Source organism: Equus asinus, chromosome 1, assembly GCF_041296235.1.
Source record: "Equus asinus isolate D_3611 breed Donkey chromosome 1, EquAss-T2T_v2, whole genome shotgun sequence".
NCBI lineage: Eukaryota > Metazoa > Chordata > Mammalia > Perissodactyla > Equidae > Equus > Equus asinus.
In genome coordinates this window covers 203,612,247-203,640,230 of record NC_091790.1, presented here as the reverse complement: position 1 = coordinate 203,640,230, position 27,984 = coordinate 203,612,247, and the positions used below count along the sequence as shown (strand labels likewise).

The 27,984-nt window shown below is 35.8% G+C and overlaps 1 protein-coding gene across 14 annotated transcripts in view; it reads left to right on the top strand.

Moving 5' to 3' along the window:
• KMT2C (lysine methyltransferase 2C) overlaps window positions 1–27,984 on the top strand; it is a 268,830-nt gene that overhangs the window by 98,345 nt on the left and 142,501 nt on the right. For all 14 annotated transcript variants that reach the window (XM_044765689.2, XM_070516758.1, XM_044765692.2 and 11 more), the window contains 3 exons: window positions 892–1,092; window positions 4,357–4,505; window positions 5,502–5,611. In XM_044765689.2, the coding sequence (XP_044621624.1) occupies window positions 892–1,092; window positions 4,357–4,505; window positions 5,502–5,611 (460 nt within the window). The remainder of the gene's footprint in view (window positions 1–891; window positions 1,093–4,356; window positions 4,506–5,501; window positions 5,612–27,984) is intronic.

Here is a 27,984-nt window from a genome sequence, read left to right as displayed (position 1 = left end):
TACGGAACTGAGTATCCATTAAACCACCTTCTTCCCCAGCCTCAGCTTTACTTCCTTTATTCTCATTTATTTATTTATTTGGTGAGGAAGAGTCACCCTGAACTAACATCCATTGCCAGTCTTCCTCTTTTTTGCTTAAGGAAGATTGGCCCTGAGCTAACATCTGTGCCAGTCTTCCTCTATTTTGTATGTGGGATGCCACCACAGCATGGCTGGTGAGCGGAGTAGTAGGTCTGTGCCCGGGATCTGAACCCAGGAACCCAGGCTGCTGAAGAGGAGCACATGGAACTTTAACCACTCAGCCATGGGGTGGCCCCCTTACTCTTTTTTTTTTTCTCTTTGAGGAAGATTAGCCCTGAGCTAACGTGTGCTGCCAATCCTCCTCTTTTTGCTGAGGAAGACTGGCCCTGAGCTAACATCCATGCCCATCTTCCTCTACTTTATATGTGGGACGCCTACCACAGCATGGCTTGCCAAGCGGTGCCATGTCCACACCCGGGATCTGAACTGGTGAACCCTGGGCCGCCGAAGCGGAATGTGTGCACTTAACCACTGTGCCACTGGGCTGCCCCCCCCACTTATTCTTTTTAATGCTCTGTTTTCTTGAATCAGATTTAAATGAAAGTTGTTTTTATAAGTACAAACTAGAATTCTTTTAGTTTGCTATGTTTACTGCTTTACAAAATCATACTGTGGAAAAGTAGAATTTCAAATGTATAATTGTTACTAAACTTAATTGTTCTTATGGTATAGACGTTTAAAAAATTAGCTTGCACTATAGACATAATATTTAATTTTAAAGCACAAGTATCTGTAGTTGTCTGTCTCTTAAAATAGTTAAATAAAACTAGTTTTTCCTTTTCTGTCTTCCTTACATTTCATTTCTACCAGTGAACAACTCTGTGCTTTTTGTTACTGTGGTGAAAAAAGTTCCTTAGGACAAGGGGACTTGAAACAATTTAGAGTAACGCCTGGATTTATCTTGCCCTGGAAAAGCCAAACTTCTAACAAGAAGGACGTTGATGACAACAGCAATGGAACCTGTGAGAAAATACAAAACTCAGCACCACGAAAACAAAGAGGACAGAGAAAGTAAGCAATTTTGAAATTAAATGATTGGAATGCAGTAGAGTATATATAATTTATTTTCATTGCAATGTTTATGCATATTATAAACGGCGTTGTTAATGAACATTTTTCTCATGTTTTCAACATCTATAGGTTCATAGTAAAGCTTTATGACTCACCATTAACCCAGTAAACACTCCTTTTCTCAACATTTTCTTAGTTAAAAAAAAGTTTGTTTTACGTATATAAACAAAGTCACAAAAGTTAATTTTTACAGGAAAACTTTAAAGAACATAACATAAACCTAAAGGGAGTTCATGCAATTTACTATAAATGGAAAGAAAATAAAACAGGTTAATGGAGTCTTTCTTTTCTTCCTCTAAATTTTTAGTTGTTTGTAAGAAGATAACATAACAGAATAGCAAAACCAAAGTGTTTTTCACTATTCACATTCTTTGTGTCATTTATTTATTTATTTTTATGGTTCAGAAAATATTGATCTGTCCTGTAAACTCTTACCATAATAAATAACTTACTTTCTTTCTAAGTAAGTATATTCTGAGAATGCCTTTTCTAAAGCTAAAGAAGATACCCTTCTTTTAATGAAATAAGAATTTACTAATATATTTGTATTGACTATATACATTCATGGACATTATTGTTACCCAAAACGCTTGTCTAATGTGTTTGCTTTTGGAGTTAAATTCTTTTCTATGTTGTAGAATTTTGTTTGAAGGCCCTCTTAATGTGTGGACTGGCTCTGGTAGTTGAGGGCGTGGAAGTTTCTGTAGTCTATGAGAGACGTGTAAAAATTAATTTAGTTGGAAAGCTAACCAGCTCTGCTCCTTGAGGGTGATGATGTAATCATCCAAGTGGTTATGTGGCTTTTATCCAAATTTAAGTATTAAGGCATTGTTGTGTTGTACTGATTTGATTGGCTCCTTTGTTTGGACTGCTGCCAATGCCTTGAAGACCTGAAGTAGGAAATGAAACAATAACAAGAAAGATAATCTTTTAAAAGAATTTAAGGTGGAACAGCTCAAAAAGGTTTACAAGTACTATGTTTAGAGTCTTGGTGCTTTAAAGGCCGTAGCCAGATCAAATATAAGAGCTTTACCTTTTGTGATCAGCTCAATGCTTACATCGTAATAAAATATATCGAAAGTCCAGCAAACTTATAATGTCCATCAGTAATTAGCAAATTTAATGGATTAGATCAGGTTATATCTTATATCCTCATGCTCTGTCTTGAATAAAGGCAATTATATGTACTCGTGTTCTGGGAAATACAGTTTGGCTTCATTTACTTACTTATTTTATAAACTAAGTTAATTTTTTAGTGAGAACTTTTATAAGCTAAGATAATTATTTAAAAATAGCCTTTGTTTAATTAGTGTCTTTATATACACTTAGTGTTTACCAAGTTATTAAGTAATGATTACAAGCCAGTTAGTGGACCTTAGGAATAAAGCACATTTATAAAATTTGGAAATCATTTAGGGGTGGACAATTAGTTTAGCTTGGTAATGATTTTACATATTTATAAAATATTACTAGTGAATTATAAACCTAAATTATAAACTAGATAAACAGCTAGTTAAAATTTTTTTTTAACTTGAAAAGGAGGTTTTCAACATAGTTTTCCTCTCTTGGTGCACTAAATATAAGAATATATAATTAAGGATTCTTTTCCTCTTTTTGTTTTGGACTTAAAATTTGGGGGGTGTATATTTCAGCTGACTTCTCTTGATGATCTTTCCTAAGCTGGGTTGCTGTCATCCTTAGGATTGACAGCAGCATCTTACTGACATACAAACCAGCTGCAAAACCTGAAGGTAAAATTTGATTAAGCTGCTGGTTAGGAGCTGGTTAGTAATAGACTGGTTAATCATTTTATTGATTTTTTTTACCCATTCCCTCCATTAAATACTAGTGCAAAGAAGATATGTTAAAACAATACATTAGTCTTTGTAGATGAACTGTTAGCCTTTTTTTTCTCCCAATAAAATAACAATGATTAGTAATGAAGAATATATTCATAGGAATGGAAATTATATTTATAGGAAAGAGTTTGTTCTCATTTTACTGTGGGCCTTTATAAAAATGAGAATTTAAAGTTAGCATAGCATGCTAAACTTTTAGAAAAGTGAGTCTATGCATTTCTAATGCTGAACTTTAAAAATACTGGTTATTTTTAAATGGTTTGATATTTAAATGTACTTATTGAAATATGTTAATACTTTTTTTCTTTCAATGATTCCAGGTATAAAAAAGTTTAGTACCCTGGTCATTGTGCTGATTTTCTCTTAATAGGAATCATGATAAATATCCAGCATACAGAAGTGCAGTGAGTTATGATCTATATTCAATAGTGATTTAATCCAGAATTATGATCAGGTTAAATACTATGATATCAGGAGAAGATTAAAGTTTTAGTGCCAGTCATCTGATTTCCCATATTTAATGTTTAAACACAATAGTAGTCTTTGTTTACTTAATGATCTCAATTAATATCTGAAGTTGAAGGCCTTGAAGTCTGAAATCTCCCATATGTTGTATACTTTATTCAGTGTTCATTTTTATACTGTAGATTTTGCTGTTACACTATCTTCCTTATTCCCCAAGCCACTAGTAGCTACTTTGTTTCTGCTTTTTGCTTCTGATTGTGAGGTAGTCTTGGTAGAGAGTTCTTGCAACGTCATGTCACAGACCAGCTGTCCAGATTTGTCGAGGGGACCGTAAGAAAGCTCCAGCTGAGACATTGTGCTCCCACTACCTCCCTCTTCACACTTTGTAGTGGGTTTTCATTTCCCCTGGGAAATAACCTTTCTTTACATAAAATTAACTGCCAGATCTATTGTGGTAGTCCTCATGATAAAGTTAAAATTTCTGATTTGATTGGGTTATGTTTTTGTAAGCATTTCAACTAAGGCTAAAGGAAATATTCATTTTTTGTGATAAAATATGGCTCCTATTAGAATACTAGATGTCAATTTTTTAAAAAAAAATTATAGAATGGCAAAATAAATTTCCAACCATAATTTTTCATACTTCCTTATGGATTTGGAGACTTTTTTTTGTAGTTGTTGCTTACATGATAGACTATAGCAATCCAGTTTTACATTGTACTATGAATAATGACAGATGTATTCTAAAAGTTGTTTTATGACATTTGTGCCTAATAAATTAAAATTGATTTGGCAATTCATTATATTTAAGTTGTTATAAAACAAAACAGTTTTCTATTTATCACTTTTGCATCTATTTTATTTTGTTTTATTTTTCCAGAGAACGATCTCCTCAGCAGAATATAGTATCTTGTGTAAGTGTCAGCACGCAGACTGCTTCAGATGATCAGGCTGGTAAATTATGGGATGAACTCAGTCTGGTTGGCCTTCCAGATGCCATTGATGTCCAAGCCTTAGTTGATCCTACAGGTATGAACTGGTCTTGATTCTGTAAGCATTTTAAGTTTAGTGAATTCTCAACTAAATAGTAAATACTTTTCATCTAGAAATAATTATCACATTGTAAAAAATGTTGTTAAGTACGCCTGCTTAAAATAAATTGTGTAATTATGTTTATCTAATTTGTTTACCATCTGCATAGGGCCAGCACTGGACTGGATGCTTTATAAATATTTGCATTTACTCTTGTGTAGATAGCGATGCCATGGAGATCTGACAGTTGAGGAAAGAGAAGATTTTCAAGGGATCTGTGAGAACTTGGGGAACATGGCAGTCTAGGTCTGTTTAATGTAGGGATAAAGGACAATAGATCTTAGCCATGTGGGTATCCTGTTATAATGGGATAGTAACGCATACTCATGATGTGGTGCTGTTGGGAGTTTGAGTAAGTTTCGTTCTACAGTTGAACTGCATATTGATTGATAGTGGGTCAAGTGCCATGTGATAGAGAATTTAAACAAGCTTTTGGTGTGGGATGGAGCAGAATAGAGGTTTATATGTACATTATTTGCTATATATCCTCTTTGTCTTAAAGTATAAATAATGTTCTTTATATTTTATGTAAAGATACCAAATAAAATATCTTATAGTAATATTTAAATAAAATGACTAAAAACTAATTTTTTTTTGGTTGAAGAAATAATCACTAATTCAGTGATTTTCAAACTTTTATCTGCATCAGAATCACCTGGAGGGCTTGTTAAAACAGATTTCTGGATACCACTGCAAGAGTTTTTGATTCAGTACGTCTTGGTTTTGCATTTCTAACAAGTCCCAGATGATACTGATGCTGTGGTCCAGAGACTGGACCACATTTTGAGAAGGACTGCTTTAGTGATATCACAAATATAGGATACCATTGTGTATTTAGACATTAGAGTTAGTTCAGGGCTTTATGTCTTTACTTATTAGTGTTAATGTATTTAATGTTTATTCATTTGCTCCTTTTCACTTTAACCATTTTAGGCACTTGTTGGGCTCATCACCGTTGTGTGGAGTGGTCTCTGGGAGTATGCCAGATGGAAGAATCATTATTAGTGAACGTGGACAAAGCTGTTGTCTCAGGGAGCACAGAAGTAAGTTTAAGAAAGAAGTATTTAAACCACAGCTTTATAAATTTACTCTAGTCAACAAAAAGGTTCACTTGCAAGAACTATCTATTAAATGATTACTATAAAGTAAAAACTCTTAAAATAGGAAGTTATTAATTTATATCCAAGAATAGTTTGTGCAGATCACCAGAACATAATGTTAAGTTGTGCAGTAAATGTCAATCTTTAAAAATATTTTACATTCAAACCAGAAATTAAAATTTTTAGAACTGAAAATTCCTAATTAAGCTTATATGTCCATGTTGTTATTCTTTAAGACAGAACTATTTGATGAAGATTTAAAACGAGAGAGACAGATTTGACAGGTCTTTAGTCTACAATGTGGACTAGCTTTGTTTGATGTTTTAAAAATTGATTAAAATATTTCTTTTCAATCAAGTTGGCAGTTCAGTTCATCTCTTTGGCACTATCCCAAAGTAATATCATATACACACTCTCCCATCTTTTAAAGCTTTCACTGTGATTTTCATGTAATTTTGAAATGAGCACAAAAATAAATGCAATATTTACCTTCCTTCTATAAACCAACAAACGCTATGAAGTGAAATTGCTTTGCTGACTACAAATTCCCTTTGGTTTTTGACAAGTATATTTAGGAGAAATGAAACAGTCTTTCCAAAGGAATATTAAAAATAGAATTTTTGACTGTAGAAATTATATATATATAGATGGAATATAGGTAAAACTTTCAAAAATATAGTTGGGACAAGGACTTAGATTCAAGTAATTATTCAATTATTATAACATTAGCTTTACTCAAATTATCAAAATGATCTAATTTATATGGATGAGTACATCTCACCTCAAGATTAGTCACATTAGATAGAGTGCTTGTTTTGGAAAGGTGACATTACATTTAAATGCTTATGTTACCAAATTTTGAGCAATATAATGCATAATGGTAAATTCCACAGTCCGAACATACTGAGATGGCCAGATCCAGACTGTGATAGACCAACGAGCGCTATTTCTTCATGAACTACTTCAGAAGTAGCTTTGGATTATTTGGTGACGGTGAAAAGTTTTACAAGAAAGGCAATGAGCAAAGGCTAAAATGAGCTTTGTGGTGGCCGATTGCAATCAGAGGAATCAATATGAACTCATGGTTTTTAATATTTATACAAATACAGAAATATAGATCTATAGATGTGTGTATATGCTTGAGTCAGTATGTATACATGTATTTCCTAGCTTTCTTCACTAAGAAGATACATAAAAGAAAGCTTGCCTCATCCTGTCCTTTTTGGACAGAAGATACCATTTTAATTCTTTAAATACTTACTGAATAATATTTAAATGGAATTTAGAGATTAGGGCTATGCCCTAACTCTGACAGGAATCAAGGCCATGGAAGACATGCATTCTTTCACTTTATCTGGGTATTAGTATTGAGTGGGCCCAAGCAGGTAGAATGCAGATGGAGTACAGTCATGCGCTGCGTAATGATGTTCTGGTCAACGACAGACCACATATTTGATGGTGGTCCCATAAGATTAGTACCATATAGCCTAGGTATGCGTAGGCTATACCACCTAGGTTTGTGTAAGTGCTGTAGGGGAGGAAGAAATTTTCCTTTACCCTTCTAGGTTCTTCTGGCTGGTCTAAGAATTAAATTGACATGAGACATAGTAACAGGAGAAAGACAAAAGTTTAATAACGTGTATACATGGGAGAAACCCAGGAAAACTGAGTAACTTGCCAAAATGACCAAAGCCGTCACCTTAAATATCATCCTCAGCTAAAGACAAAAGAAGATGTTGGGCTGGGGAGAGGCAGGGACTTCAAGGGGAAGGGAGGAATTCACAGGAAGATGAAAAGGAGCAAACCTTTGGAAAACAAGTGTTTGGCCACACAGAAACAGAAGAGCACAGAGGGGAGCCAACAAACAGGCTTTTCTAGGTGCCTCCCTGTCTACCACCCAGATTGTGTTTTGCTAAGGTGATAGCTCTTCTCCTGAGGCAGGGTTTTTCATCTGAATCATTTTAGGCAGTTAAGGGTGAGATAAAAAGAAAAACTTTCTGAGTTTTTGTTTTTAAAAAATAATCAGCCTATTAAAATAATCCTCATGTTAAAGAGACACATTTTGGGATGGCAGATTTTGTTTCCCTTCAGTACACTCTGTGTTGTTCGCACAGTGACAGTTATTGCCTGATGATACATCTCTCAGAACGTGTCCCTATCATTAAGCGATGCACGACTGAGAGATGAGATTAGAAGGAAACTAGTGGCAGTATTGTCAGACCTTTCCTTCTCCACTACATTACTCAATCAAAACTTACAGTATTGTCAGTCTTTTGTTGCCATTTCTTCTGTTTTTCGGTTTTCTCCTTTATCAAATAGGCACAGGATAGATTACTTAGCTAGAACTATTTTAGTTTGCCCCTAAGAAAAGAAGAGTTTGTCTCACTGACAAAAATTCAGACATATAACAACACATTTGCTGATAAGGCTGTGGGGAAATAGGCACTATAGTTTGCTGGTGGGAATGCATATTGGTACATATCTTCTGGAGGGAAATTTAGCAATACCTAACAAACCCACATACGCATTTAGCTCTTGACCTTCCTGGGAATCTATCCTGAAAATGTACCTCCAGTAATACAAAATACTTGTGCTATTAAAAGTTAATAATTGCAGCAGTGCTTAGTTTGCAACATTCTGGAAACAACCTAAATGACTACACAGAGTAGAATGATTGAATAAACTATGGTATGGTTCACACAGTGGAATCCTGTGCAGCTGTAAAAATACGTTGAGGAGTATCTCTATGAACTGATGTGAAATGGTTTCCAATATATTTTTAAGTGGAACAAAAAAAGACTGCGAAAAGACCATTTATGGTGTGCAACCTTTTATGTAAGAAAGAATGAGATATAAGAAAATATACATGCATATGCTAGTTTTTGGAAAAGAAATACAAGAAAGATAAACTGGAAACTAAAGAGACTGGTTGTCTATGGAGGATGAGTGGGAAAGAGGTTAGAAGAAGACGATAGTGGGATTGTTGTAGCAGGGATGAAGTGTGACAGACACTTCTCAGATATATCTTTTTGCATAGCTCTGACTCTTAAAATGATAGAATTGTTTCACATACCCTCTAAATAAGCAGTTACAACCATCTAGAAAATGGAGAAACGCAAAAAGGAGTAGCAAAATTCACACTGAAGGGGATAGGGAGGAAAAGAGCTAACCTAAGTAACTGGAAAACAGTATCTTAACTGGGTACCCGTTGAGCTAAAGACAAGGAACTGCACATACTGTGTTATCTGGTGACACAGGTGTTTCTCACAGGGGTACGGGTTAGCAATTCTGAAACTACTTCATGTGTATACTGTAAGTGAGCAAATCAATGAATATATGGTAGACAATGAGAATTAGGTTTTTCAGTGTTGGAGAAAGGAGCTACAAATAAGGCTAAAATGAATTCTGTGGTTTTGGAATGGAATCAGAGGTATCAATATAAACTCATGGTTTTTAATATTTATGCAGACATACAGAAATGTAGATGTATGCACACGTGTGGGTTGGTGCGCATGCATATATTCCCCAGCTCTCTCTGCTGTGAAGGCCTGGAAGCAATGACCCCAGTAGCAGTGAGGACACCTTGTTCCCAGATCTTGGTTTCTAACCACTCTTCTCCAATAAAACGAACCTTGCTCGTTTTTTTTCTTTTGTTTTTTTTATTAAAAGATTGGCACCTGAGCTAACAACTGTTGCCAGTCCTTTCTTTTTTTCCCTTCTTCCCAAAGCCCCCCAGTGTATAGTTGTATATTCTAGTTGTGAGTGCCTTTGGTGGTTCTGTGTGGAACGCCGCCTCAGCATGCCCTGAAGAGCGGTGCCGTGTCTGTGCCCGGGATTCGAACCGGCGAAACCCCGGGCCGCTGAAGCGGAGCATGCAATCTTAACCACTCGGCCACGGGGCTGGCCCCCTGGCTCCTTGAGAAGTAGTTCATGCTGCAGGAAAAATAACAAGGTGAGGTGCCAGAAAGTAAGGAAGTGCTCAAAAAGATGGGGACTTGTTAGAAGCATAGGAGCCAACCTGAAGGAGATCCTAAGAGCTGTACCAATGTGAGCAACAATAAAAAATAATGATGAGGGCCTGGCCCAGTGGCCGAGTGGTTAAGTTCCTGTGCTTCGCTTCGGTGGTCCAGAGTTTTGCCAGTTTGGATCCTGGGCGCGGACATGGCACCACTCGTCAGGCCATGCTGAGGCGGCGTCCCACATAGCACAGAGACACTCACAACTAGAATATACAACTGTGTACTGGGGGGTATGGGGAGAAGAAGAAGAAGAAGAAGAAGAAGAAGAAGAAGAAGAAGAAAAAAAGATTGGCAACAGTTGTTAGCTCAGGAGCCAATCTTTAAAACAATGAAAAATAAATGATGATACTGGATTTTAATCCAAAGAATAAAATAAGTACTCTTGAGTCTGTATTGATATAAATAAATAAGCAGCATAAATCAAATCACATCACTCCTCTATCTAACACTCTTCAGTGACTTCCCATTTCATTCAGAGAAAAAAATGCCAGTCCTTCCTAACCGACAGGGCTCTCCATGATCTTCACCCCCCCCCACCATTACTAAGACATCACCCACTATACCTCTTACCCTCATTTGCTTCTTTCAGCCCCACTGACCTCCTTGGTCATCCTCAAATACACTAGACATAGATCCACCTCAGGGCCTTTGCAGTCCTTGTTCCCTCTTTGTTGAATATTCTTCTTAGATATATGCATGGCTTGCTCCCTCTTTTCCTTTAGGTATTTATTCAAGGGTTACCTTATCAGTGAGGGCTTTGCTGGGCTCCCTATTGAAAATGTCAAGTGCCTCCTCCTCCTCTAATGTCCCTGATAGATTCTTTCCTCCTTTGCACTTAGCACCATCTAACATAATGTATATTTACTAAATAATCTTGTTGATCTCCCCTCACTAGAATAGTAGTGCCATTGCAGCAAGGATCTTTTTCTGTTTTGGTCATTCCTCAATGAATATTTGTAGCCCAGAATAGCACTAAAGCACATTCATGCAATCGTTCATAATTATAAGAAAGAAGTCTGAAGTGCCAGAGTGTTAAAGCAGGTCACCAATATGGTTAATGTTATACAAGTTTATAAATTTATAATTGCCAAAAAATCTTAGACTAAATGTTTACAATTTTACATAAGCAGCTAGGGACAGGGGAGCAGTGACAGTGAAAATCTTTGAGATCTCGAAAGGTTCCCTAGGGGCAAAGTGTATAAAAGTGCTGTTGAACTTAGAATACTTTTTCATTTTGTTTTTTTCTTTATAAAAGCTTTATTGAAATATAATTCACACATTGTAAAACTCACCTTTTAAAAGTGTATATTTCAATGGATTTTAGTATATTCACAGAGTCGTGGAATTGTCACCATTATCTGTCTTTTGAATATTTTCATCATTCCAAAAAGAAACCCTGTACCCGTTTCTCCTTTCTCCTGGCACCTGGCAACAGCTCATCTATTTTCTGTCTCTGTGATTTGCCTGTTTTGGGCATTTCATATGTGAAATCATAGCATATGTAGTCGGCCTCCTTTCACCTCGCATGTTTTCAAGGTTCATCTGTGTGTAGCATGTATCAGTATTTTACAGTACATTTTTATTTTACCAAAAGACAGATGTTCTAAATTTGTTGACCTTTATTATGATATGTGGCCGAATGTATTATACCTTCCTCTGTTTTCAAAGAAAATAAACGTTTCATCTGCATCTTTAAGGTAAAGGTGACATTTCAACAATGAGAGTGTAATGACTTTTCAAAGAAACCTGTGCTGGAGGTTGAGTATTTTGAAAATGGCTGGTTGGAATTATTTCTTTTTTTTTTTTTTTTAAAGATTTTATTTTTTCCTTTTTCTCCCCAAAGCCCCCCCGGTACATAGTTGTGTATTCTTCGTTGTGGGTTCTTCTAGTTGTGGCATGTGGGACGCTGCCTCAGCGTGGTCTGATGAGCAGTGCCATGTCCGCGCCCAGGATTCGAACTAACGAAACACTGGGCCGCCTGCAGCGGAGCGCACGAACTTAACCACTCGGCCACGGGGCCAGCCCCTGGAATTATTTCTATTGATGTTTTATTGCCAGAAACAATGGAAGTCTGTAAAAAACAACCAGCTGACCAAAAAAATTGTTCTCATGTTTATTGCCAAAAAATTTTAGATATAGAATTCCCTGATCTGTTTAAAATTTTCTAAAAAGTTTTGGTATGTTTTACGCCATCTTGTTAAAAATTTAAAAAATGAATACTTTTTGATTACAGAAGGTGAAAATTTACTGGTTAAATTTCGATAATTTTGATTGGGATTGAAAAATGGTTGTGGAAATGATGCAGTACTTCTGTTTAGATCTATTTTTGTGAGAATCCTCTTTCTTTAAAAAAACCCCCAGACCTATGACAGACATTGAAATAAACTGAAGTTAGAATCAGGCCTTTCAGTCTAAGAAGGTGGAAGAGAACAAAGTACAAAGCTCATATGGAAGGGTTGCAGTATTCCCTAAACTTTCTGACTGTGCGCATCTTTCAATAAGAAATATTTGAGCATGCATGTATATTATACCTTCTCATTAGAATATGTATTTCTCCTTTATGTCACTTACCAACATTTGTAAATTTACATTGTGAGAGTCTTTTGTTAATTTTGGTCCCCCCCAACCAGGGCTGTAAGCACCATGAGGGCATGGATAATATCTGTTTTGGTTTATTATTTTGTCTCTAGTGCCTAACAAAGTACCTGGAACACAAGAGAGTCATTTACGGGATGAATGAGTGCATGAATGGAATTTACCAATGAAAGAGGATATGGAGTACATTAGCTTGAATGGAGCATGTGCTACTGGCACCTAGTGGCTGTTGTTAAACGTCCTGCAAGGCACAGAACAGCCTCCCACAACAAAGAATTACCCAGCTCAAAATGTCAGTAGTGCTGAGATTAAAAAATCTTGGTTTAATTAGTAATATTATTCCTATTATAAAATTAGTGTATTTAATATAATTTCCTCACATGTTAAATGGCATTCTTTATCAAGCAATTTAGTTTTTCTGGGATTTCCCTCAGATTGTTTTTCAGTTTTTCCAGGGGGGAACTGTATCTTTTGCTAGATGGAAGAATATGCTCACCTGTGAACCTCTGTTTCAGGAAGCGTTTTGGTGTTTTTCCTTTAATTTCCTCTTTGGAGCCCTGGGGGTGCTACCAACATCGTGGAAGTCTGGATAGTTTGAATATTACCAGGGGAGTAGTTTAATTCTGCATAGATGTTTGATCATTTATTTACCTGAAGCCCATCTTTCCTGCTCTCTGCTCATTGCCCCCCAGAAGAAATAACCCTTAAACCTCCAACTTGTGTTTCTGTTTCTTTAACTAGTTCTGAATCAAATGTTCTCTGCAAATAAAACATTGAAAAATTACTCATGTCATCTCCCTACTTAGAATTGAAAACTTTTTATGTTTTTCCACCCTCCTCTCCTGCCACCAGTCCATATTGAAATTCCATTGTATTACACTTATTTTGTGCCAGATGTCTGTGTAAAACCAACTGAGTTCTGTGAGAAGAGTTGTAAGCTTTTTATAGTTTGGGTTCTTTTTGTAGACTGTGAAAGAGAACAATATAAATAGCTTTTCTATAATAAAGTTGCGGTACACATTAAGAATGTAGATAAGCAATGTAGTATAAATGTAATTTTGGTAAAAAAAATTAATCAGTATACGGTAGAAGTCTCTCTCCACACCCCTCCTCTAACCAACTGACAGTAGGTTTGTATAAGATCATTTAAAATATTAGTCTGCCTCTTTATGTAAGGTGTGATTTGTAAGTCCCTATTTTAGCAATAATGTTGTCTAGTACTGTTTTTTATGTAATCCTAGTGTTTTGCAGTACAAATTAAAAAAAAATTATCAAAGTATGTATTATTCATTTTCTCCTGCAGTCTTTTAAGAGGAAGGAGCAAACATTCACAGGTCCGAATTCTCTTGTTTCTCTTGGGGGTTCACAAGACTGCCTCCACGCTGGAGGCTCACTAGAAGGACTCCTAGGGCTCCGCATAGAGTTACAGTTATGGCTGAGACTTACTGCTGGGATGTGGTAAGGATATGTAATGGAAGGGTTTCAATAGAAAAAGACATTGACAAGGTCTGGAAGAATCCAAGCGCAGACTTCCTTAGGCACTTTCCCTGCCATGAGGGGTCAAACAGAGCACCCTCTTCCCCCAGCAATGAAAATGCAGCAATGTGTGTGCAACGCTCCTGCCCCAAGAAGCTCAAGGTCTTTACTGGGGGCTTATCACATAGGTACCCTCTGCCTAGCACATACCAGAAGGAAAGCCACATTGTGTGCACAGATAGTCTAGGCACAGTAGACTGCCTTTGTCACTTAGGGAACTGTGGGAGCCCTTCTGAAATCCAAGTTCCCTGATGTCAGCTGTTCACGCAGGCCTTTCTAAGGAGAGGAGTCTCAGGCCTGCTATTGTTAACCCTTTTTTTGCACAGTACTAAAATTGGATTGTGTCTCAATTTCAATGTATTTCTGTCTACAGGACCGTAGTAGGTGGTTTTTACTATACAACATTGAATTATTCCCCATCATAGACAGGGTGTGATAAGTGTCATAGTGGTTGTGTAAAACAACTTTGTGACTTTGATTAGAGGAAAGATATTGATTAGGATACTTGTGACTGTGAGTAACAAAAAAATCCTGTATTTCACTCTGAAATCTGCTTTGTCTGATATTAATATATCCACTCCAGCTTTCTTTTGACTAGGGTAAGCATGGTATATATTCCATCCTTTTATTTTAACCTATTTATACTTTTATATTTAATGTGCATTTCTTTCAGGGACTGGTTTTGCTTTTTAAAATCTAATCCGGGAATCTCTGCTGTTTGATTGGAATGTTTCGGCCATGTACATTTAATGTGATTGTCTTCCTGTTTTTTTCTATTTGTCTCTGTTATTTGTTTCTTTTTTTCTTGCATTCTTTTGGATTGAGCATTTTTTATGATTTCACTTTATATCCTCTTTTGGATTATTACCTAGAAGCCTTTGTTTTGTTATTTCATTAGTTGCTTTAGGATTTGTAGTATACATCTTTCACTTATCATAGTCTACCTTCAAGTGATATTACATAGTTTCGTGTATGATAGAAATCTACTTCCATTTCCTTCCATTTTTAACCTCCTGGACTTTGTGCTATTGCTGTCATGCATTTGACTTTTTCATATGTTTTGTTAGTCTGTAAGATATTATTGTTAATTTTGATTAAACAGATATCTTTTAAATAGACTTAAATAATAAGAAAAAAATATATTTATCCATGTAGTTACCCCTTCTGGAGCTCCTCATTCCTTTGTGTAAATTCATATTTTCACCTGGTATCATTTTCTTTCTGCCTGAAGGATATTCTTTAACATTTCTTGCAGTACAGGTCTGCAGGTGATGAATTCTTTCAGCATTTATATTTCCAAAGTACCTTTATTTCACCTTCATTTTTGAAACATATTTTGCCAGGTATAGAACTCTCCTTGACTTTTTTCTTCCAGTTCTTTAAAGATGTTGTTCTGCAATCTTCTTATTTGCATTGTTCTGATGAACAATCTGGTGTCATCTCATCTTTGTTCCTCTATACATAACATGTCTTTTTATCTGAATACTTTTAATATTGTATCACTGATTTGGGACAATTTGATTATGTTATGCCTTAGTGTAATTTTTTGCATGTTTCTTGTGCTTGGGGTTTGTTGAGTTTCTTGGATCTGTGAGTTTATAGTTCTCATTATGGTTAGAAAGTTTTTGACAATTATTTCTTCAAATAATTTTCCTGTTCCTCCTTTCTTTCCTTTCTTTTGGGGATTCCAGTTACCTAAGTATTAGGCTATTTGAAGTTGTCTTGCTCCTCACTAATGCTTTTTTCACTTTTTTAGATTCTTTTTCCTCTTTGTGCCTAATTTTAGTTTCTGTTTTTATGTCTTCAAGACCACTGATCCTTTCCTCTGCAGTTTCTAATCTGCTGTTAATCATAGCCAATGTAATTTTCATTTCAGATATTGTTTTTATTTTATGCAGTTTGATTTGAGTCTCTTCCATGTGTTTACTTAACTTTTTGAACATATTGAATACACTTCTAATAACTGGTTTAATGTCCTTATCTGCTAATTTTAACATCTGTGTCAGTTTTGGTCATTTTCACTTTGGGTTGTGATTTCCTGCTTCTTTGTATGCCTGGTAATCTTTATTTGGAGTTTTACCTTGTTGGGTGCTGGATATTTTTCACAGTAGGAAATCAGGAGTTAGGTTGATGGGTAGTCTAGTGGCTTCATGATGCCAAGTTGATGGGTCCTTACTTTCTTTACATTGTGCATCCACAGTATACTGGTCTCTTCCTTGGTCCACTTCCTTTCATAGTCAAAAGATGTTTGCAGAAGCCCTAAGCATCATAGCCTCATAACATTTAGAGACAGAAAAAAAAAGAACCTTTTCTTTATTATTATTTTAATTAAGGAAAATTCTTTCCATACACTCTCCTCTACCCTAGCAGATTTCTCCTAACATCTCATTAACTAGCATTACCTCCTATGTTCATGCCGTAAACCAATCATCAGTGAAAGTGTTGGGACAACCACTGTTTGATTAGACTGTGATTCTCCTGTGGGGCTGGGAACAGTACCTACCCTTTCTGAAGCACATTGCTGCTTGGAGGAGGGGTGGATATCTGAATAAAACTGAGATCCTTAGGAAGAAAGGAGATGGGTTGGGTGTTTTGTAGGTAACTAACAGTGTCTATTATTGAAAACATATTTTGACTGAAAGGAACCTGAAAATACTTAAAAAGTAGGAAAGATTTAAGATGGTGCTTGGAGGATGGGTAAGTTTTGATAGGTTAACAGAGAGAGTCTAGAAAGGGTCATCTTGAACAAAATTTTAAAGTATGAGAGCATGTTGATTTTGGAAAAATAGCACATGTATGAGAATGAGTGGAGAATGAGTATGGGGGGAAGAGTGGGAAATAGGAATGGCTAAGGTTCCTATCTTTGCATGCCAAGGTGAGGAATTTCATTAATGAAGTTTCTTAGTAGGAAGAGCAGCATTAACAGATCTGAACTCTTCCAGCCTTTGTAGTTAAATTGGAAGAGGTGTATTTGAACACAAAAAGGTTTAGGATTACTGCTATAATTAAAGGTCAATGAATGTAAGTTTCTGAGTTTAGGTATCATGTGGGAGATGTAAAGATAGAGTGTTTTAGGGATGGAATGACGAGTATTGCATTCCTTATGAGTCAGATGGAGTTGCAGATGTCTGTAGTTTCAAGCCTGAGTATGTGGGAAAATTAAGAGTTTTGTTTTGCCTGTGCTGAACCTTAAACCCCACGAAACGTTGATGGAGCTAATGTTAGGGTTGGAATCATAGACAATTTCCTAACTAGCAGTGACAGCAGATCAAACTGCCAGTGGAGAACATTAAACAAGAGAAAAGAAGATGGAAGATTGACCCCTGTAGACAATGTTCAGAGGAAGAAGTACAGTGAAGAGATGGATGCGACATAGAATAAACGTTATAGGAAGTGTACTAGGAATTACTGAGTCTGGATTAATAGATTTAAGGAGGTAAGGTCAACGACTTCAAATGTGTATTTGTACTGTAAGCTTTTCTAAACAAAGCATAATTACATATTTAATGGGAGAGAATTAGGAATTTTGACTACTTCTTCTGTGTCTGACATTGTTAGCTAATGTCAGGTGACATATTCACCAAGTCATGCTACCTGTCTGTACTGTTTCTTCATTTGATATAGTAAGAAATTATATTGTCTCTTTCCTCTAAAATGCAAGGCTATAAGGAAGAAATCAAAGATCAATTATGGATTATTTTGTCAAAATACTAATTACAAAGTCTGGATACAGCAAGATAATCTAAGATTTGATCTTGGAATGCTGTGAGGTATACTGATACCTAAACATTGGTCTTTGTTTCCTTTTACCTTGTCAACTTGATTCTTAAATTTTTATTGGGAATTAAGTTGAGTGGAAGCTAAGAGGAAAACACAAATTTCTGTTTTGGAAGATTGAGTTTGATATGCCTATTTGGTAAAATAATAGTTAAATTTGGAAGGCTCATTCAGTGAAGATATCTTTGGCCTGACTTCTTTTCTCAGTAAATGTCATTCTTTTTAATCTTTCTTTTTAGTTTTAATTAAGTTTGTTTTAAAGAAATGAACTTACCTTTGTGATAAGGTAAGTGGTATTCTTTGATATTGTGAAGAATCCCTTTGATGTAAAGTGTAGGGGTTGGGGTGGAGAATAACATGAACTTACCTATGCATAAAATATCTTTTGAAGGCACATAAGAAACTGGTAAAATTCTTTGCCTCTAGGTAATTTATCCCGTGTGGCTACAAGATGACTTTTCATTGTATGCCCTTTAGAAAGTTTTGCATTTTGAATCATGATAATGTATTTATTTAAAGATTAAGACACTTAGTAGTTTCTAATGTGTCCCTGATCACATGGGAGTTCATTTCTATAGTTTTGCCATAACAGTTAAGTGTTTTTGATTTTTATGTATTCTGTCCTATAGGAGTCCAATTTTATCTTCTCACATATGGAGAGCCAATTGTTGCTATGTCATTTATTGAAACCTCTTTTCTTTTTTCCACTCATTTGAAATATAATTGTCATCTAACAAATGTTCAATATATGTGTGAATTGTTTCTAAGCTCTCTATTCTAGTTTTATATCCCAGTGACAATATCACACCATGGTCACTGTAGCTTTCTAATAAAATATAGCTTGATAGCTGGTAGCTCAAGTATTACTTCTGCTTCGACCTATAGCAGAAAAACTTCAACTAGAAAAGCTAGATAAAATGTTTTTTGAAAGAACTTCTTAAAGGTGTTAGAGGATAGACAGACAGGTGAAGACGTGAGGGAGTGAGAGCCCAGAGGGAAGACTTAGCTGAGTGATCAGCCTCATGTTAACTTTCGTTTTCTCCTTGAGGCGTTTGTTCAGTTCATAAAACACCAGCTGAGAAGAGTTTCTGGTAGTCCATAGAGGTAGGAAGACGAAACAGGTTTTAGGGGCCATTATTACTTAGACTTTCATTTGGGACCCCTAAAGGCTGCAGATTATGCCCTGTGGGTCAGATCCATCCCACTGCCTGTGTTTAAATGGCCCACAAGCCAAGGTGGCTTTTACATTTTCAAATGGTTAAAAAATTAAGAGAATATGTTTGATAACACATGAAAATCATGTGAAATTTAAAGTTTAGTATCCATAAATCAAGTTTTATTGGAACAAAGCCACACTCGCTCATTTGCATATTTTCTATGGCTTCTGTTGCACCACGGTGATAGAGTTGAGTTGTTGCTGGAGAGACAGCATATCCTTTGCACTCCTGTGGACATGCTACAAATCACAGTGACCAGTTATGAGTCATCAGTGTTTGATTACCACATGTATTGTCCTGGCATCTTACTTCTTTTATTGCAAACCTATCATGTTAAAACAAGAAAAGGAGAGAAAAGTGTACTTTATCTGTAGTGCTTTTGAGGCGTAATGGAGTGGATTCTGTTGTTATCAAATTAGGTGGCACATATATTTATTGTCGTGGGACTCTATAAGCTATACTAAAAGAATACAATGTATGTCAGCATTACCAGGCTGAACACTCATCACACTATTCCCAACTCACAGGAAAGTAACAATCAGAAAAAAAAGTAAATTAAAATGGACTATTTCATCACAGCAGAAGTTCTTTACAAAAGGGAAAAATGAAAATGAGGCTACAACTAAAGTAAGTTTGTGAGTGGCTCACTTATTAACCAAGCAAGGAAAGCTGTTTATCAGTGGTGAGTTAATTAAATCGTGTTTGACTACAGTTGTTGAAGAAATGTGTGCACAGAAAATAAACTTGTGTAAGGTTATTAGCCTTTCAACAAGAATAGTTGTTTCAAAAGTTGAGGACATTGTGAGCAGTATCAGTATTCATTGTAAAAACAAGGCAGGGGCTGGCCTGGTGGTGCAGCAGTTAAGTTCGCACGTTCCACTTCTCGGCGGCCCGGGGTTCACCAGTTTGGATCCTGGGTGCGGACGTGGTACCGCTTGGCAAAAGCCATGCTGTGATAGGCATCCCACGTATAAAATAGAGGAAGATGGGCACAGATGTTAGCTCAGGGCCAGTCTTCTTCAGGAAAAAGAGGAGGATTGGCAGCAGATGTTAGCTCAGGGCTAATCTTCCTCAAAAAAGAAAAAAATGCAAATGATTTCTGGTGGTTTTCCTAGGCTCCTGATGAGCCAATAGATGTTACTGCTCAGTTGTTGTTTACTCTAGGAGTCAGTGCGAAGTTTGAAGTGACTGAAGAATTAGTTTTGCTGAGTAGTCTGCAGGAAACAACTACAGAGAAAATATTTTCAGAGAAGTTAAGAATACACTAATAATTCAGTACAACCTGAAGTGGAATCTGCTAAGAGATGTTACAGCTAATGGTGCTAAAAATAAGTATGGAGCAGAAAAAGGCTTTAGTTGGACAAATTTACAAAGCTTGTTAAAACATAATGGTGTTTAAAAGTCTGTGCTTTTTCTTTGTATTCAGTTACCAGCAGGTACTTTGCAGAAGACATTTAAATCTGCCATGGATTATTAAACTAATAATGTCAATGATGAGTTTCATTCGAGGTTATGAATGTCACCATCCAAATTCTAAGAAGTTTTGTTAGAAACTGAAGCTGAATATACTGAGTTGCCCTATCATGCAGCAGTTTGATGTCTTAGCAGTGGTAAAGATTGGCGAATTTAGGGCTGAGATTAAAATTTTTCTGAATAAGAAGATTTTCGCCAACCCGTAAATCAAATATTTAATGGACTCGGAAGTTAACTTTTACTGAAGACTTTGTAACATTTCCTAATGAATGAACCTAAAATTACAAGGCAAAGCACTGCTTTTATGTGAAACTTATACTCTGTTAAAGTCATTTCTACAACTAGTGTTGTTTGAATCACAAGTCATGTCAAGCTGCTTCATAAACTTTTCATGTTATGAAAATTTAAAATAAAAAGTAAGATCTCCATTCCCACATAAATTTGGTACAGGTTTCCAAGCTCGAACTACAGTTTCAATGGCAGTTTTTGAACCTCAAGGCAAGTACAAAGGAAATTTACATATTTCAAATCCATTTGTGTGATTGAGGAGCTTCAGCCTGTCCTTGCATTGGAAGTGATTATCCTGCAATATAAGGACATACTAAAAGCAAAATCAAGAGAAGACTCCAATAAAGTTTTATAAATACCCTTCAAAGATGAATATGCTCAGATAAAATTATGTGCTTTTGAAGTGATATCTGTATTTGGCAGTACCTCTATGTGAAAAGATGTTTTTCAAAGGTGGATATGTAAAATTTCATTGTGTATCACAATGAACAAATGAACAGTTATTATAGTCCATGTTAATGGTAGTGAAGAGTAGCTTTCAACTCCAGTTAAGTGAAATGTTATCTTCTCTCCAGATTCCATTCTTTTGATTAATAGGCCTGTGTTACCCCCCCCAAAAAAATCGTACTTGATTATTACCATATCTTGAATAATAGTAGTTACAAGAAATTAGTGGAAATTTGTGTACTCTCTTGATAGATAAGTACTGATATAATATCCTTGATTTTGCCTCTTGAACCAGAAAGCCTAAAATATTTACTGTCTGGCCCTTTTCAGAAAACATTTGCTAATCCCTGGGCTGTACCCTCAGAATAAAGGAAAACTGGGGGAAAAACCTGTCTTCACAAGGACTTGAAACCCAGCTTCAAGTCAGCTCATGCGCAGATTGAATTAAAGTGATCTTTTCTGCCCTAAGTGCCTGTCTGAAGAAAAAAATAAATCCTTTCTTGTGGAAAATAATATGATCTAATGTCTCAAAATATTGCTACAGTTTTCCAAAGACAAACTTCAGCATTAAGTCCGAAATTACCAGGCATAGTATAAGATAAGACCAAATCACTGAAAATCAAGAGAAAGAACAAGTAATAGGGAGATGTCTTTGAGTTCTTTTTGGCCCTTTGCATTTCCACATAAAATTACAAAATTTTGAAAACATAATATAGGAGACTGCATTTTCAATGGAGTTCTTAAGACACAGCATTGACTATAAAGGAAAATATTGAAGGATTCAACTACATTAGAAGAGTTACTTCTGTTAATAAAAGATAAGAGTGAGAACACAAGCCCTAGAAAAGAAGAAGATAATAGCAACAAATATGGCCACAAAAGGAATCATTTCTAGAATATATAAAATAACTACAAATCAATAAGGAAAACAAAGACAACCCAATAGAGAAATAGCTAAAGGTCTTAAACAGGCAATTTAGAAAAGAGGTAATCCAAGCATATGAAAATGTGCACAATCCCATTAGTAATCATGAAATGCAAATTGAAACTGCACAGAGATAGCATTACATACCTATCAGATCAGCAAAAATTAAGTCTGAATGTAGTAGATGTTGGTGTGGATTTGGATCAGTGGGAACTCCTACACTCTACTGGTGAGACAGAGTGAAAATTGGAACAGTCATTTGGGAAAACAGATTGTAATTATCTAGTTAAGTTGAAGAGACATCTATTCTTTGACCCATCAGTTTCACTCATTTTTATATACCTTTATGACAGAATGTTCTCAAACTTTTTGTTCTGAGGACATGCACTCTTATTTTGAAACATTAGTGTCTACCTTAATAGTAGACAGCTGAATTCTCATATCTTCTTCCATATTGAGTATGTTGAAATAGGCTGTTTTGGTTGAAGCATATGAAAAAAATCCAGCCACAAAAAGATACATACTAGGAAAAGGGAAAATTATTTTAATGGCCATTTCAGATAATTATAAATATCCCTGTTTGATACTACACCAAAACTTGACAAGTAGTAGTTTCATAAAGGTTTGGTCCAATGTGGAATCTGAAACCTTATCAATGAATGTTTCTTTACTCTTTAATATTGTAATCCATTATCTTATAATTTCAATGTATCTTTTACCCACGTGTGATTTTATAACATTATTAATTGGTCTTTTGGAAAATATTGGTTCATTGAGTATTCTAGATGTTTTAAATATTGACACATTTTAATAAATAACAAAATTTACATTTGTTTTTATAACCCTGATCTCATCAGAAAAGTCTTGAAGTTTTGGGAGGCAATCAAACTTACTGTGGTAGATATAAGTTTTCTAAATTTTGTCATTGGCCACAAATGCTATCACTTATTTTCCTTGAGGTGACAGGGTCACTGTGTTCATTTTTGAAGAAATATCTGTCTCATAATCATACCTGAATAATCATTGTTTGGCAGTTTTTCTGTCATGTAAAAATGGGGTTCCATTGAGAAGCAGTTATTTCAGTTTACAAATCAAATGGCCATGGAAGTGCCATTCCTCAAGAAAACCTTCATAGTTTGGTGCAGCAGAATTACTTGGTGCTCTATTTCCCATTTTGTTGCACAAATATTTAAAAGGTATATTCATGGATTGAGATTTTAAAAATGAATAATGTTACTGCTTCATAAGTGATATTCTTAAATGAAACCAGCATTAGTTTTACTACACTTTTAGAGCTGGTTGAGAATGTAATAACTGCTAGTATAGCTTGGTGCCACTGCCTTGATGACTGCAAAGGCACCAGCAATTTTACCTACCATTTCTTTTGCACCATGTACAAATATCAGCACAGTGAAGATGGTAAATAATGTCTTATTATGAACATAGTTTTGGCTTGAAAAGGTGTCAGGGACCTATTCACCTCAGAGGTCTGTGGACCACTCTGAGAACTTCTGCTTAGGGAAATAGTTGTACGTGTGTGTCAGGATACATGTACAAGAATGTATAGGGTAGCAGTTTTTTTTCTTTTTAAATTATAGCTACAAACTGGAAGCAATGCAGATTTCTAGATAATTAGATTGTGATGTATTCATCCAGAGGAATGCTGTATAGCAATGAAAATGCATGGACTACAGCTACAGAAATTAAATGGTTGATTCCCACGAATGTATGTCGAATTGAAGCTAAGTCAAAAAAGAATTCCTGTGGTATGTTTCTATTTAAATGCAGCGGAAAACAAGCAAAATGTAATTATATTGTTTAGACATATATATGTAGTCAGTAAGAAATCTGAAAAAAAGCAAAAGATTAATTATCACAAAACCCATGATAGTGGTTACGTATGGAGAGCAGACAGGAATAATCATGTGAATGATTTCACTGGCCAGATTCCTTGTCTTATCCTATGTGTTGGTACACAGATGTTCTCTTGATAATACTTTAAATTGTAAAAACACACTCTTCTATGTGTCTGATATGCTTCACAATAAAGAAGCAAATAGAATTAAAAGCATACCATGTCCTTGGATAGGGAGTTGCTAATATCCCCTAACTTAATCTATAACCTTAATGCAATTTTTGTAAGATTTAAATTTCAATAGGCAACAAAGAATAAAAACAGCTGGAACTGTCCTTAAAGAAAAATGAAGGGGGAGTAGCTATGTGCATTAGGTTCCTGAATAAACAGATTGCTGGAACAGAATAGAAAGTCCAGGTGTAGACCAAATACATAATAAGAAGTTACTTTGTGGTCAAGATGTCCTTTCAAATCATTGTCAGTCTTATTTTCTCACTTGTTCAGGTTGGGTAATTTCTTCATTCCATTGTTAAGCCTTTTCAGTTAGTGCTTTAGTTAGCCTATTTGTCAGTTCTAAACTTTCCATTTGTTTCTTCATGATATCTTTAATTTCTTTGCCAAGACTTTGTTTCTTTACTGAAACTTTATTTCTTTTTTCATTTTCTTCAAGTTCATAATTTATTGTTGAAGCAGTTTTACATTGTATACTTTAAAATATTTGGCAGATGATTCTAACATCTGTCTTCTGAGTGTTCATATGTATTGGTTGTCTTTTCTCATTCCCATTGAGATTTTCCTGGTTCTTGTTACAGTGTAACAAGTTATTGTTTTGACTGAATCCTTTACATTTTGAGTATTATGTTATGAAACTTTGTATTTCATTTATCTTCCCCTTACCCCCTTTTACCAGGTTTTATCTGAAACTGTGCTTTTGGGGTAAAAAACAAAAGGGATGGTACCTCTTTGTTACTCTCAGGTGTGTGTATAAGTTTGTTCCGTAATTGGCTTCCATTGACATGTTGGGGAGGAGCCTCTAGTGAATGCTGAGCAAGAGTGAACATTTAGACTCTCTTCTGTGCCTCGCTGATATTACCCTGGCTCAGAAGGTTCCTGCTTTTCACTTGGCCCCCACTGACACTGCAGTTGGCGGGGGAGGGGTATGTTACCTCTGGGCAGTCGCTTAAGTTCTGATTCTCTAGTAGGCATCCCCTGCCACTACCCCAATGGGGAGGGGTAGGAGTAGGGGTACCTCACTATCATTGGGTGGATGTTGAATTCAGTCTCTCCCCACTTTTTCTCCAGTGGCACTGTGGAGGGAGGAGGCATTCTTGCTGTCCAGTGGGTATGAATGTCCTGGCTCCTCACCCAGCCGTCTGTGATACTGCCCTGTGTTGGGGGAAACAGGGGATGTCTTGGTTCTCCCTTTGGCCTTTGCTGATGAGTGTGGGTCTTCGGCTTCTGTGGTGTTTGGCTTGCATAGGTTGGTTATCGTCTAACAGTTTTCTGTCTTGCTAGCCTGCCACTTTCCTGCTCTTTTGGTTGGAGACAGCAGGTGTTTCTTAGGCTTTTTTTTGATGTGTTTACTTGTTAATGTTTCTGGGTTGTTGGCTTCTTCAGCAGCCCTTATTATCTATATCAATCATAAAGCAAACCTGCGGAATTTATGCTTTTTTAATTCTTCAGCACCTGAGGCCCTAGTTGGTCTGCTGCCTTCTCTCTACCTTTTAGTGTTTTCTTGTGTTTGTCTTGTGTGTCGTGTCCAAGGTTTTTAGCTGTAGTTAGTGTAAAATATAGGGAAAAGTGAATCTCCTTTATTTTGTCTAGAAATGGAAGTCTACATTTATTTTTGAAAGTGATTTTTCTTTTCTGAGTTTATAGTTGTGGATTGATGTGTTTTTCTTCTTTCAAACATTTAAAAGATGTTCTTGCATTGTTTCCTTTCTTCCATGGTTTCTGATGAGAAGTCAGGTGTCAATAGTATCATTATTCCTATGTATGTAATGTTCTGATATTCTCTGGGTACTTTCAGGATTTTCTCTTTATCTTTGGTTTTCAGCAGTCTGACTGTGATGTGCCTAGGTGTGATTTTCTTTGTATTCTTCATGCTTGGGGTTTGCTGATCTTCTTAAAACTGTAAGTTGATTCTTTTCACCAAATTTGTGAAAAGTTTGACTTTTGTTTCTTACTTTTTCTGTCCCATTTTCTCTCTCTTCTTCCTCTGCAACTCTAAATACATGCATCTTAGTGTTTGTTATTGTCCCATAGGTTACTGAGGCTCTGTTAATTTATTTTTCAGTAATTTTACTTTTAGTTCCTCAGAATGGATAAACAATTCATTTTTTTCAAGGTCATTGAACATTTCTTCTGTCATGTCCAAGCTCTTAAGCCCATCCACCGAAATTTTTAGTTTAAATTATTATAATTCCTGCTTGTAGAATTCCATTGGGTTTTACTTTGTAATTTTCATGTCTCTTCTGTTACTCTCCTCCTGCTTAGAGACTTTTTTTACCCTGTCATTTTGTGTTGAATGTTTTTTCCTTCATTGTAAGTCCCACTTTCCTATTTTTTCCCCATGTCTAGGAATTTTTAGTGAATACTGAACATTTTAGATGATAGGTTATAGATACCGGATTCTGTTACCTGGTTTTTATTCAATGTCAAGTTTTTTTTCTGGGAGGTTTGTATTATGGCTGGGCTGACTCTTCAAAGTATGTCATTCCAGCTGTCAGCAACACCAGAAATGTCTACTCAATTCTTTCAGCAGTTCAGCTGTTGCCTTCCCTGAGCTTCTTAGAGTCTGTGAAGGTATATTTTAGGGGTGTAACAAAGGTTTGAGAGTTTATTCAGATTTGGGAGCTCTCTTCTCTGTGGCTCTCTCCTTTCAAGGTTCGCCCTCAGTTTCCCACCTTTCTTGTATTGTTGAGCTTTATCTGTCCTCTCACACCTGTAAGGCTGAAGCTTTTCGTTTGAGGTCTAGTACTACCACTCTCCCCATTCCACGCACACTAGGAAATGCCATTAGTTGAAATCTGTTTAAACACAAATCTTAGTGATGTTCTTTTCCTTTTAAGGGTCCAATGTGCTTTGATTCCAGCCTACTTTTGGTTATTCACTAGTGACTTCAAGTAGTTGGGTTTTATGTCTTATTCAGGTTTTATATATTTTATTTTCAAGAGAGTTATTCTGATATTAGCCTGTCTGCCATTACCCAATAAATAAATAAATTTGTTTTCTTCTGTGTGAGTTATTCTTTTATTAAAGTGTATTTTACCTACAATATAATTCACCCATTCTAAGGGTACAGTTTAACATGTTTTGATAAATATGTACAGTCATGTATGTAACTATCATCATAGTCAAGAGATAGACTATTTCCTTCACCCCAGAAAGTTCTCTCATGACCATTTGAGGTCAGCCCTCCCACCACTCTAGCTCCTGGCAATCACTGATCTATTCCTCTCCCTATAGTTTTGCCTTTTCTAGACTGATATATAAATGGAATCATACAGTATGTTACCTTTTCTGTCTTTTGTACTTAGCATAATGGTTTTGAGAGTCATCCATTCACCAGTTGAGAGATTTCTTCCATTTTTGGCCATTATTTGTAAAGATACTATAAACATTTATGTAACATGATGTATCTGTTCATGTTTCTTATGCAGACATTTAGGGCTGGAATTGCTGATTTGTTGTAAAGTATATGTTTAACTTTGGAAAACAGTTTCTTCAAAACTGCCCATATTTTTTTCCATTTCCACCAGTAGGGTGTGAGAGTCCCATTTGTTCTACATAGTGGCTAGCACTGAATATTGTCATTGTTTCTAAATTTCACCTTTCTGGTTGGTGTTTAGTGATATTTCATTGTGGACTTCCTTTGCATTTCCTGATGAGTAGTGAAATGGAACTTCTTTATGTACTTATTTGCCAGTGTGTATCTTTAGTAAAGTGTCTGTTCAGATCTTTTGCCCCTAACCACCCACCTCAACTTCTTCCAATTGATTTGAGTTGTAAGTTTTTTTTTTAATATATTCTTCTACTACTGAGTAGAATATATGTATTCTATATGTTCTCCTTAGTATTGAGCTGTAAGAGTTTTTAAAATATATTCTTCATAGAAGCCATTTATTAGAGATGTAATTTGCAAATATTTTTGTCTAGTTAGTGTCTCATCTTCATTTTCATAG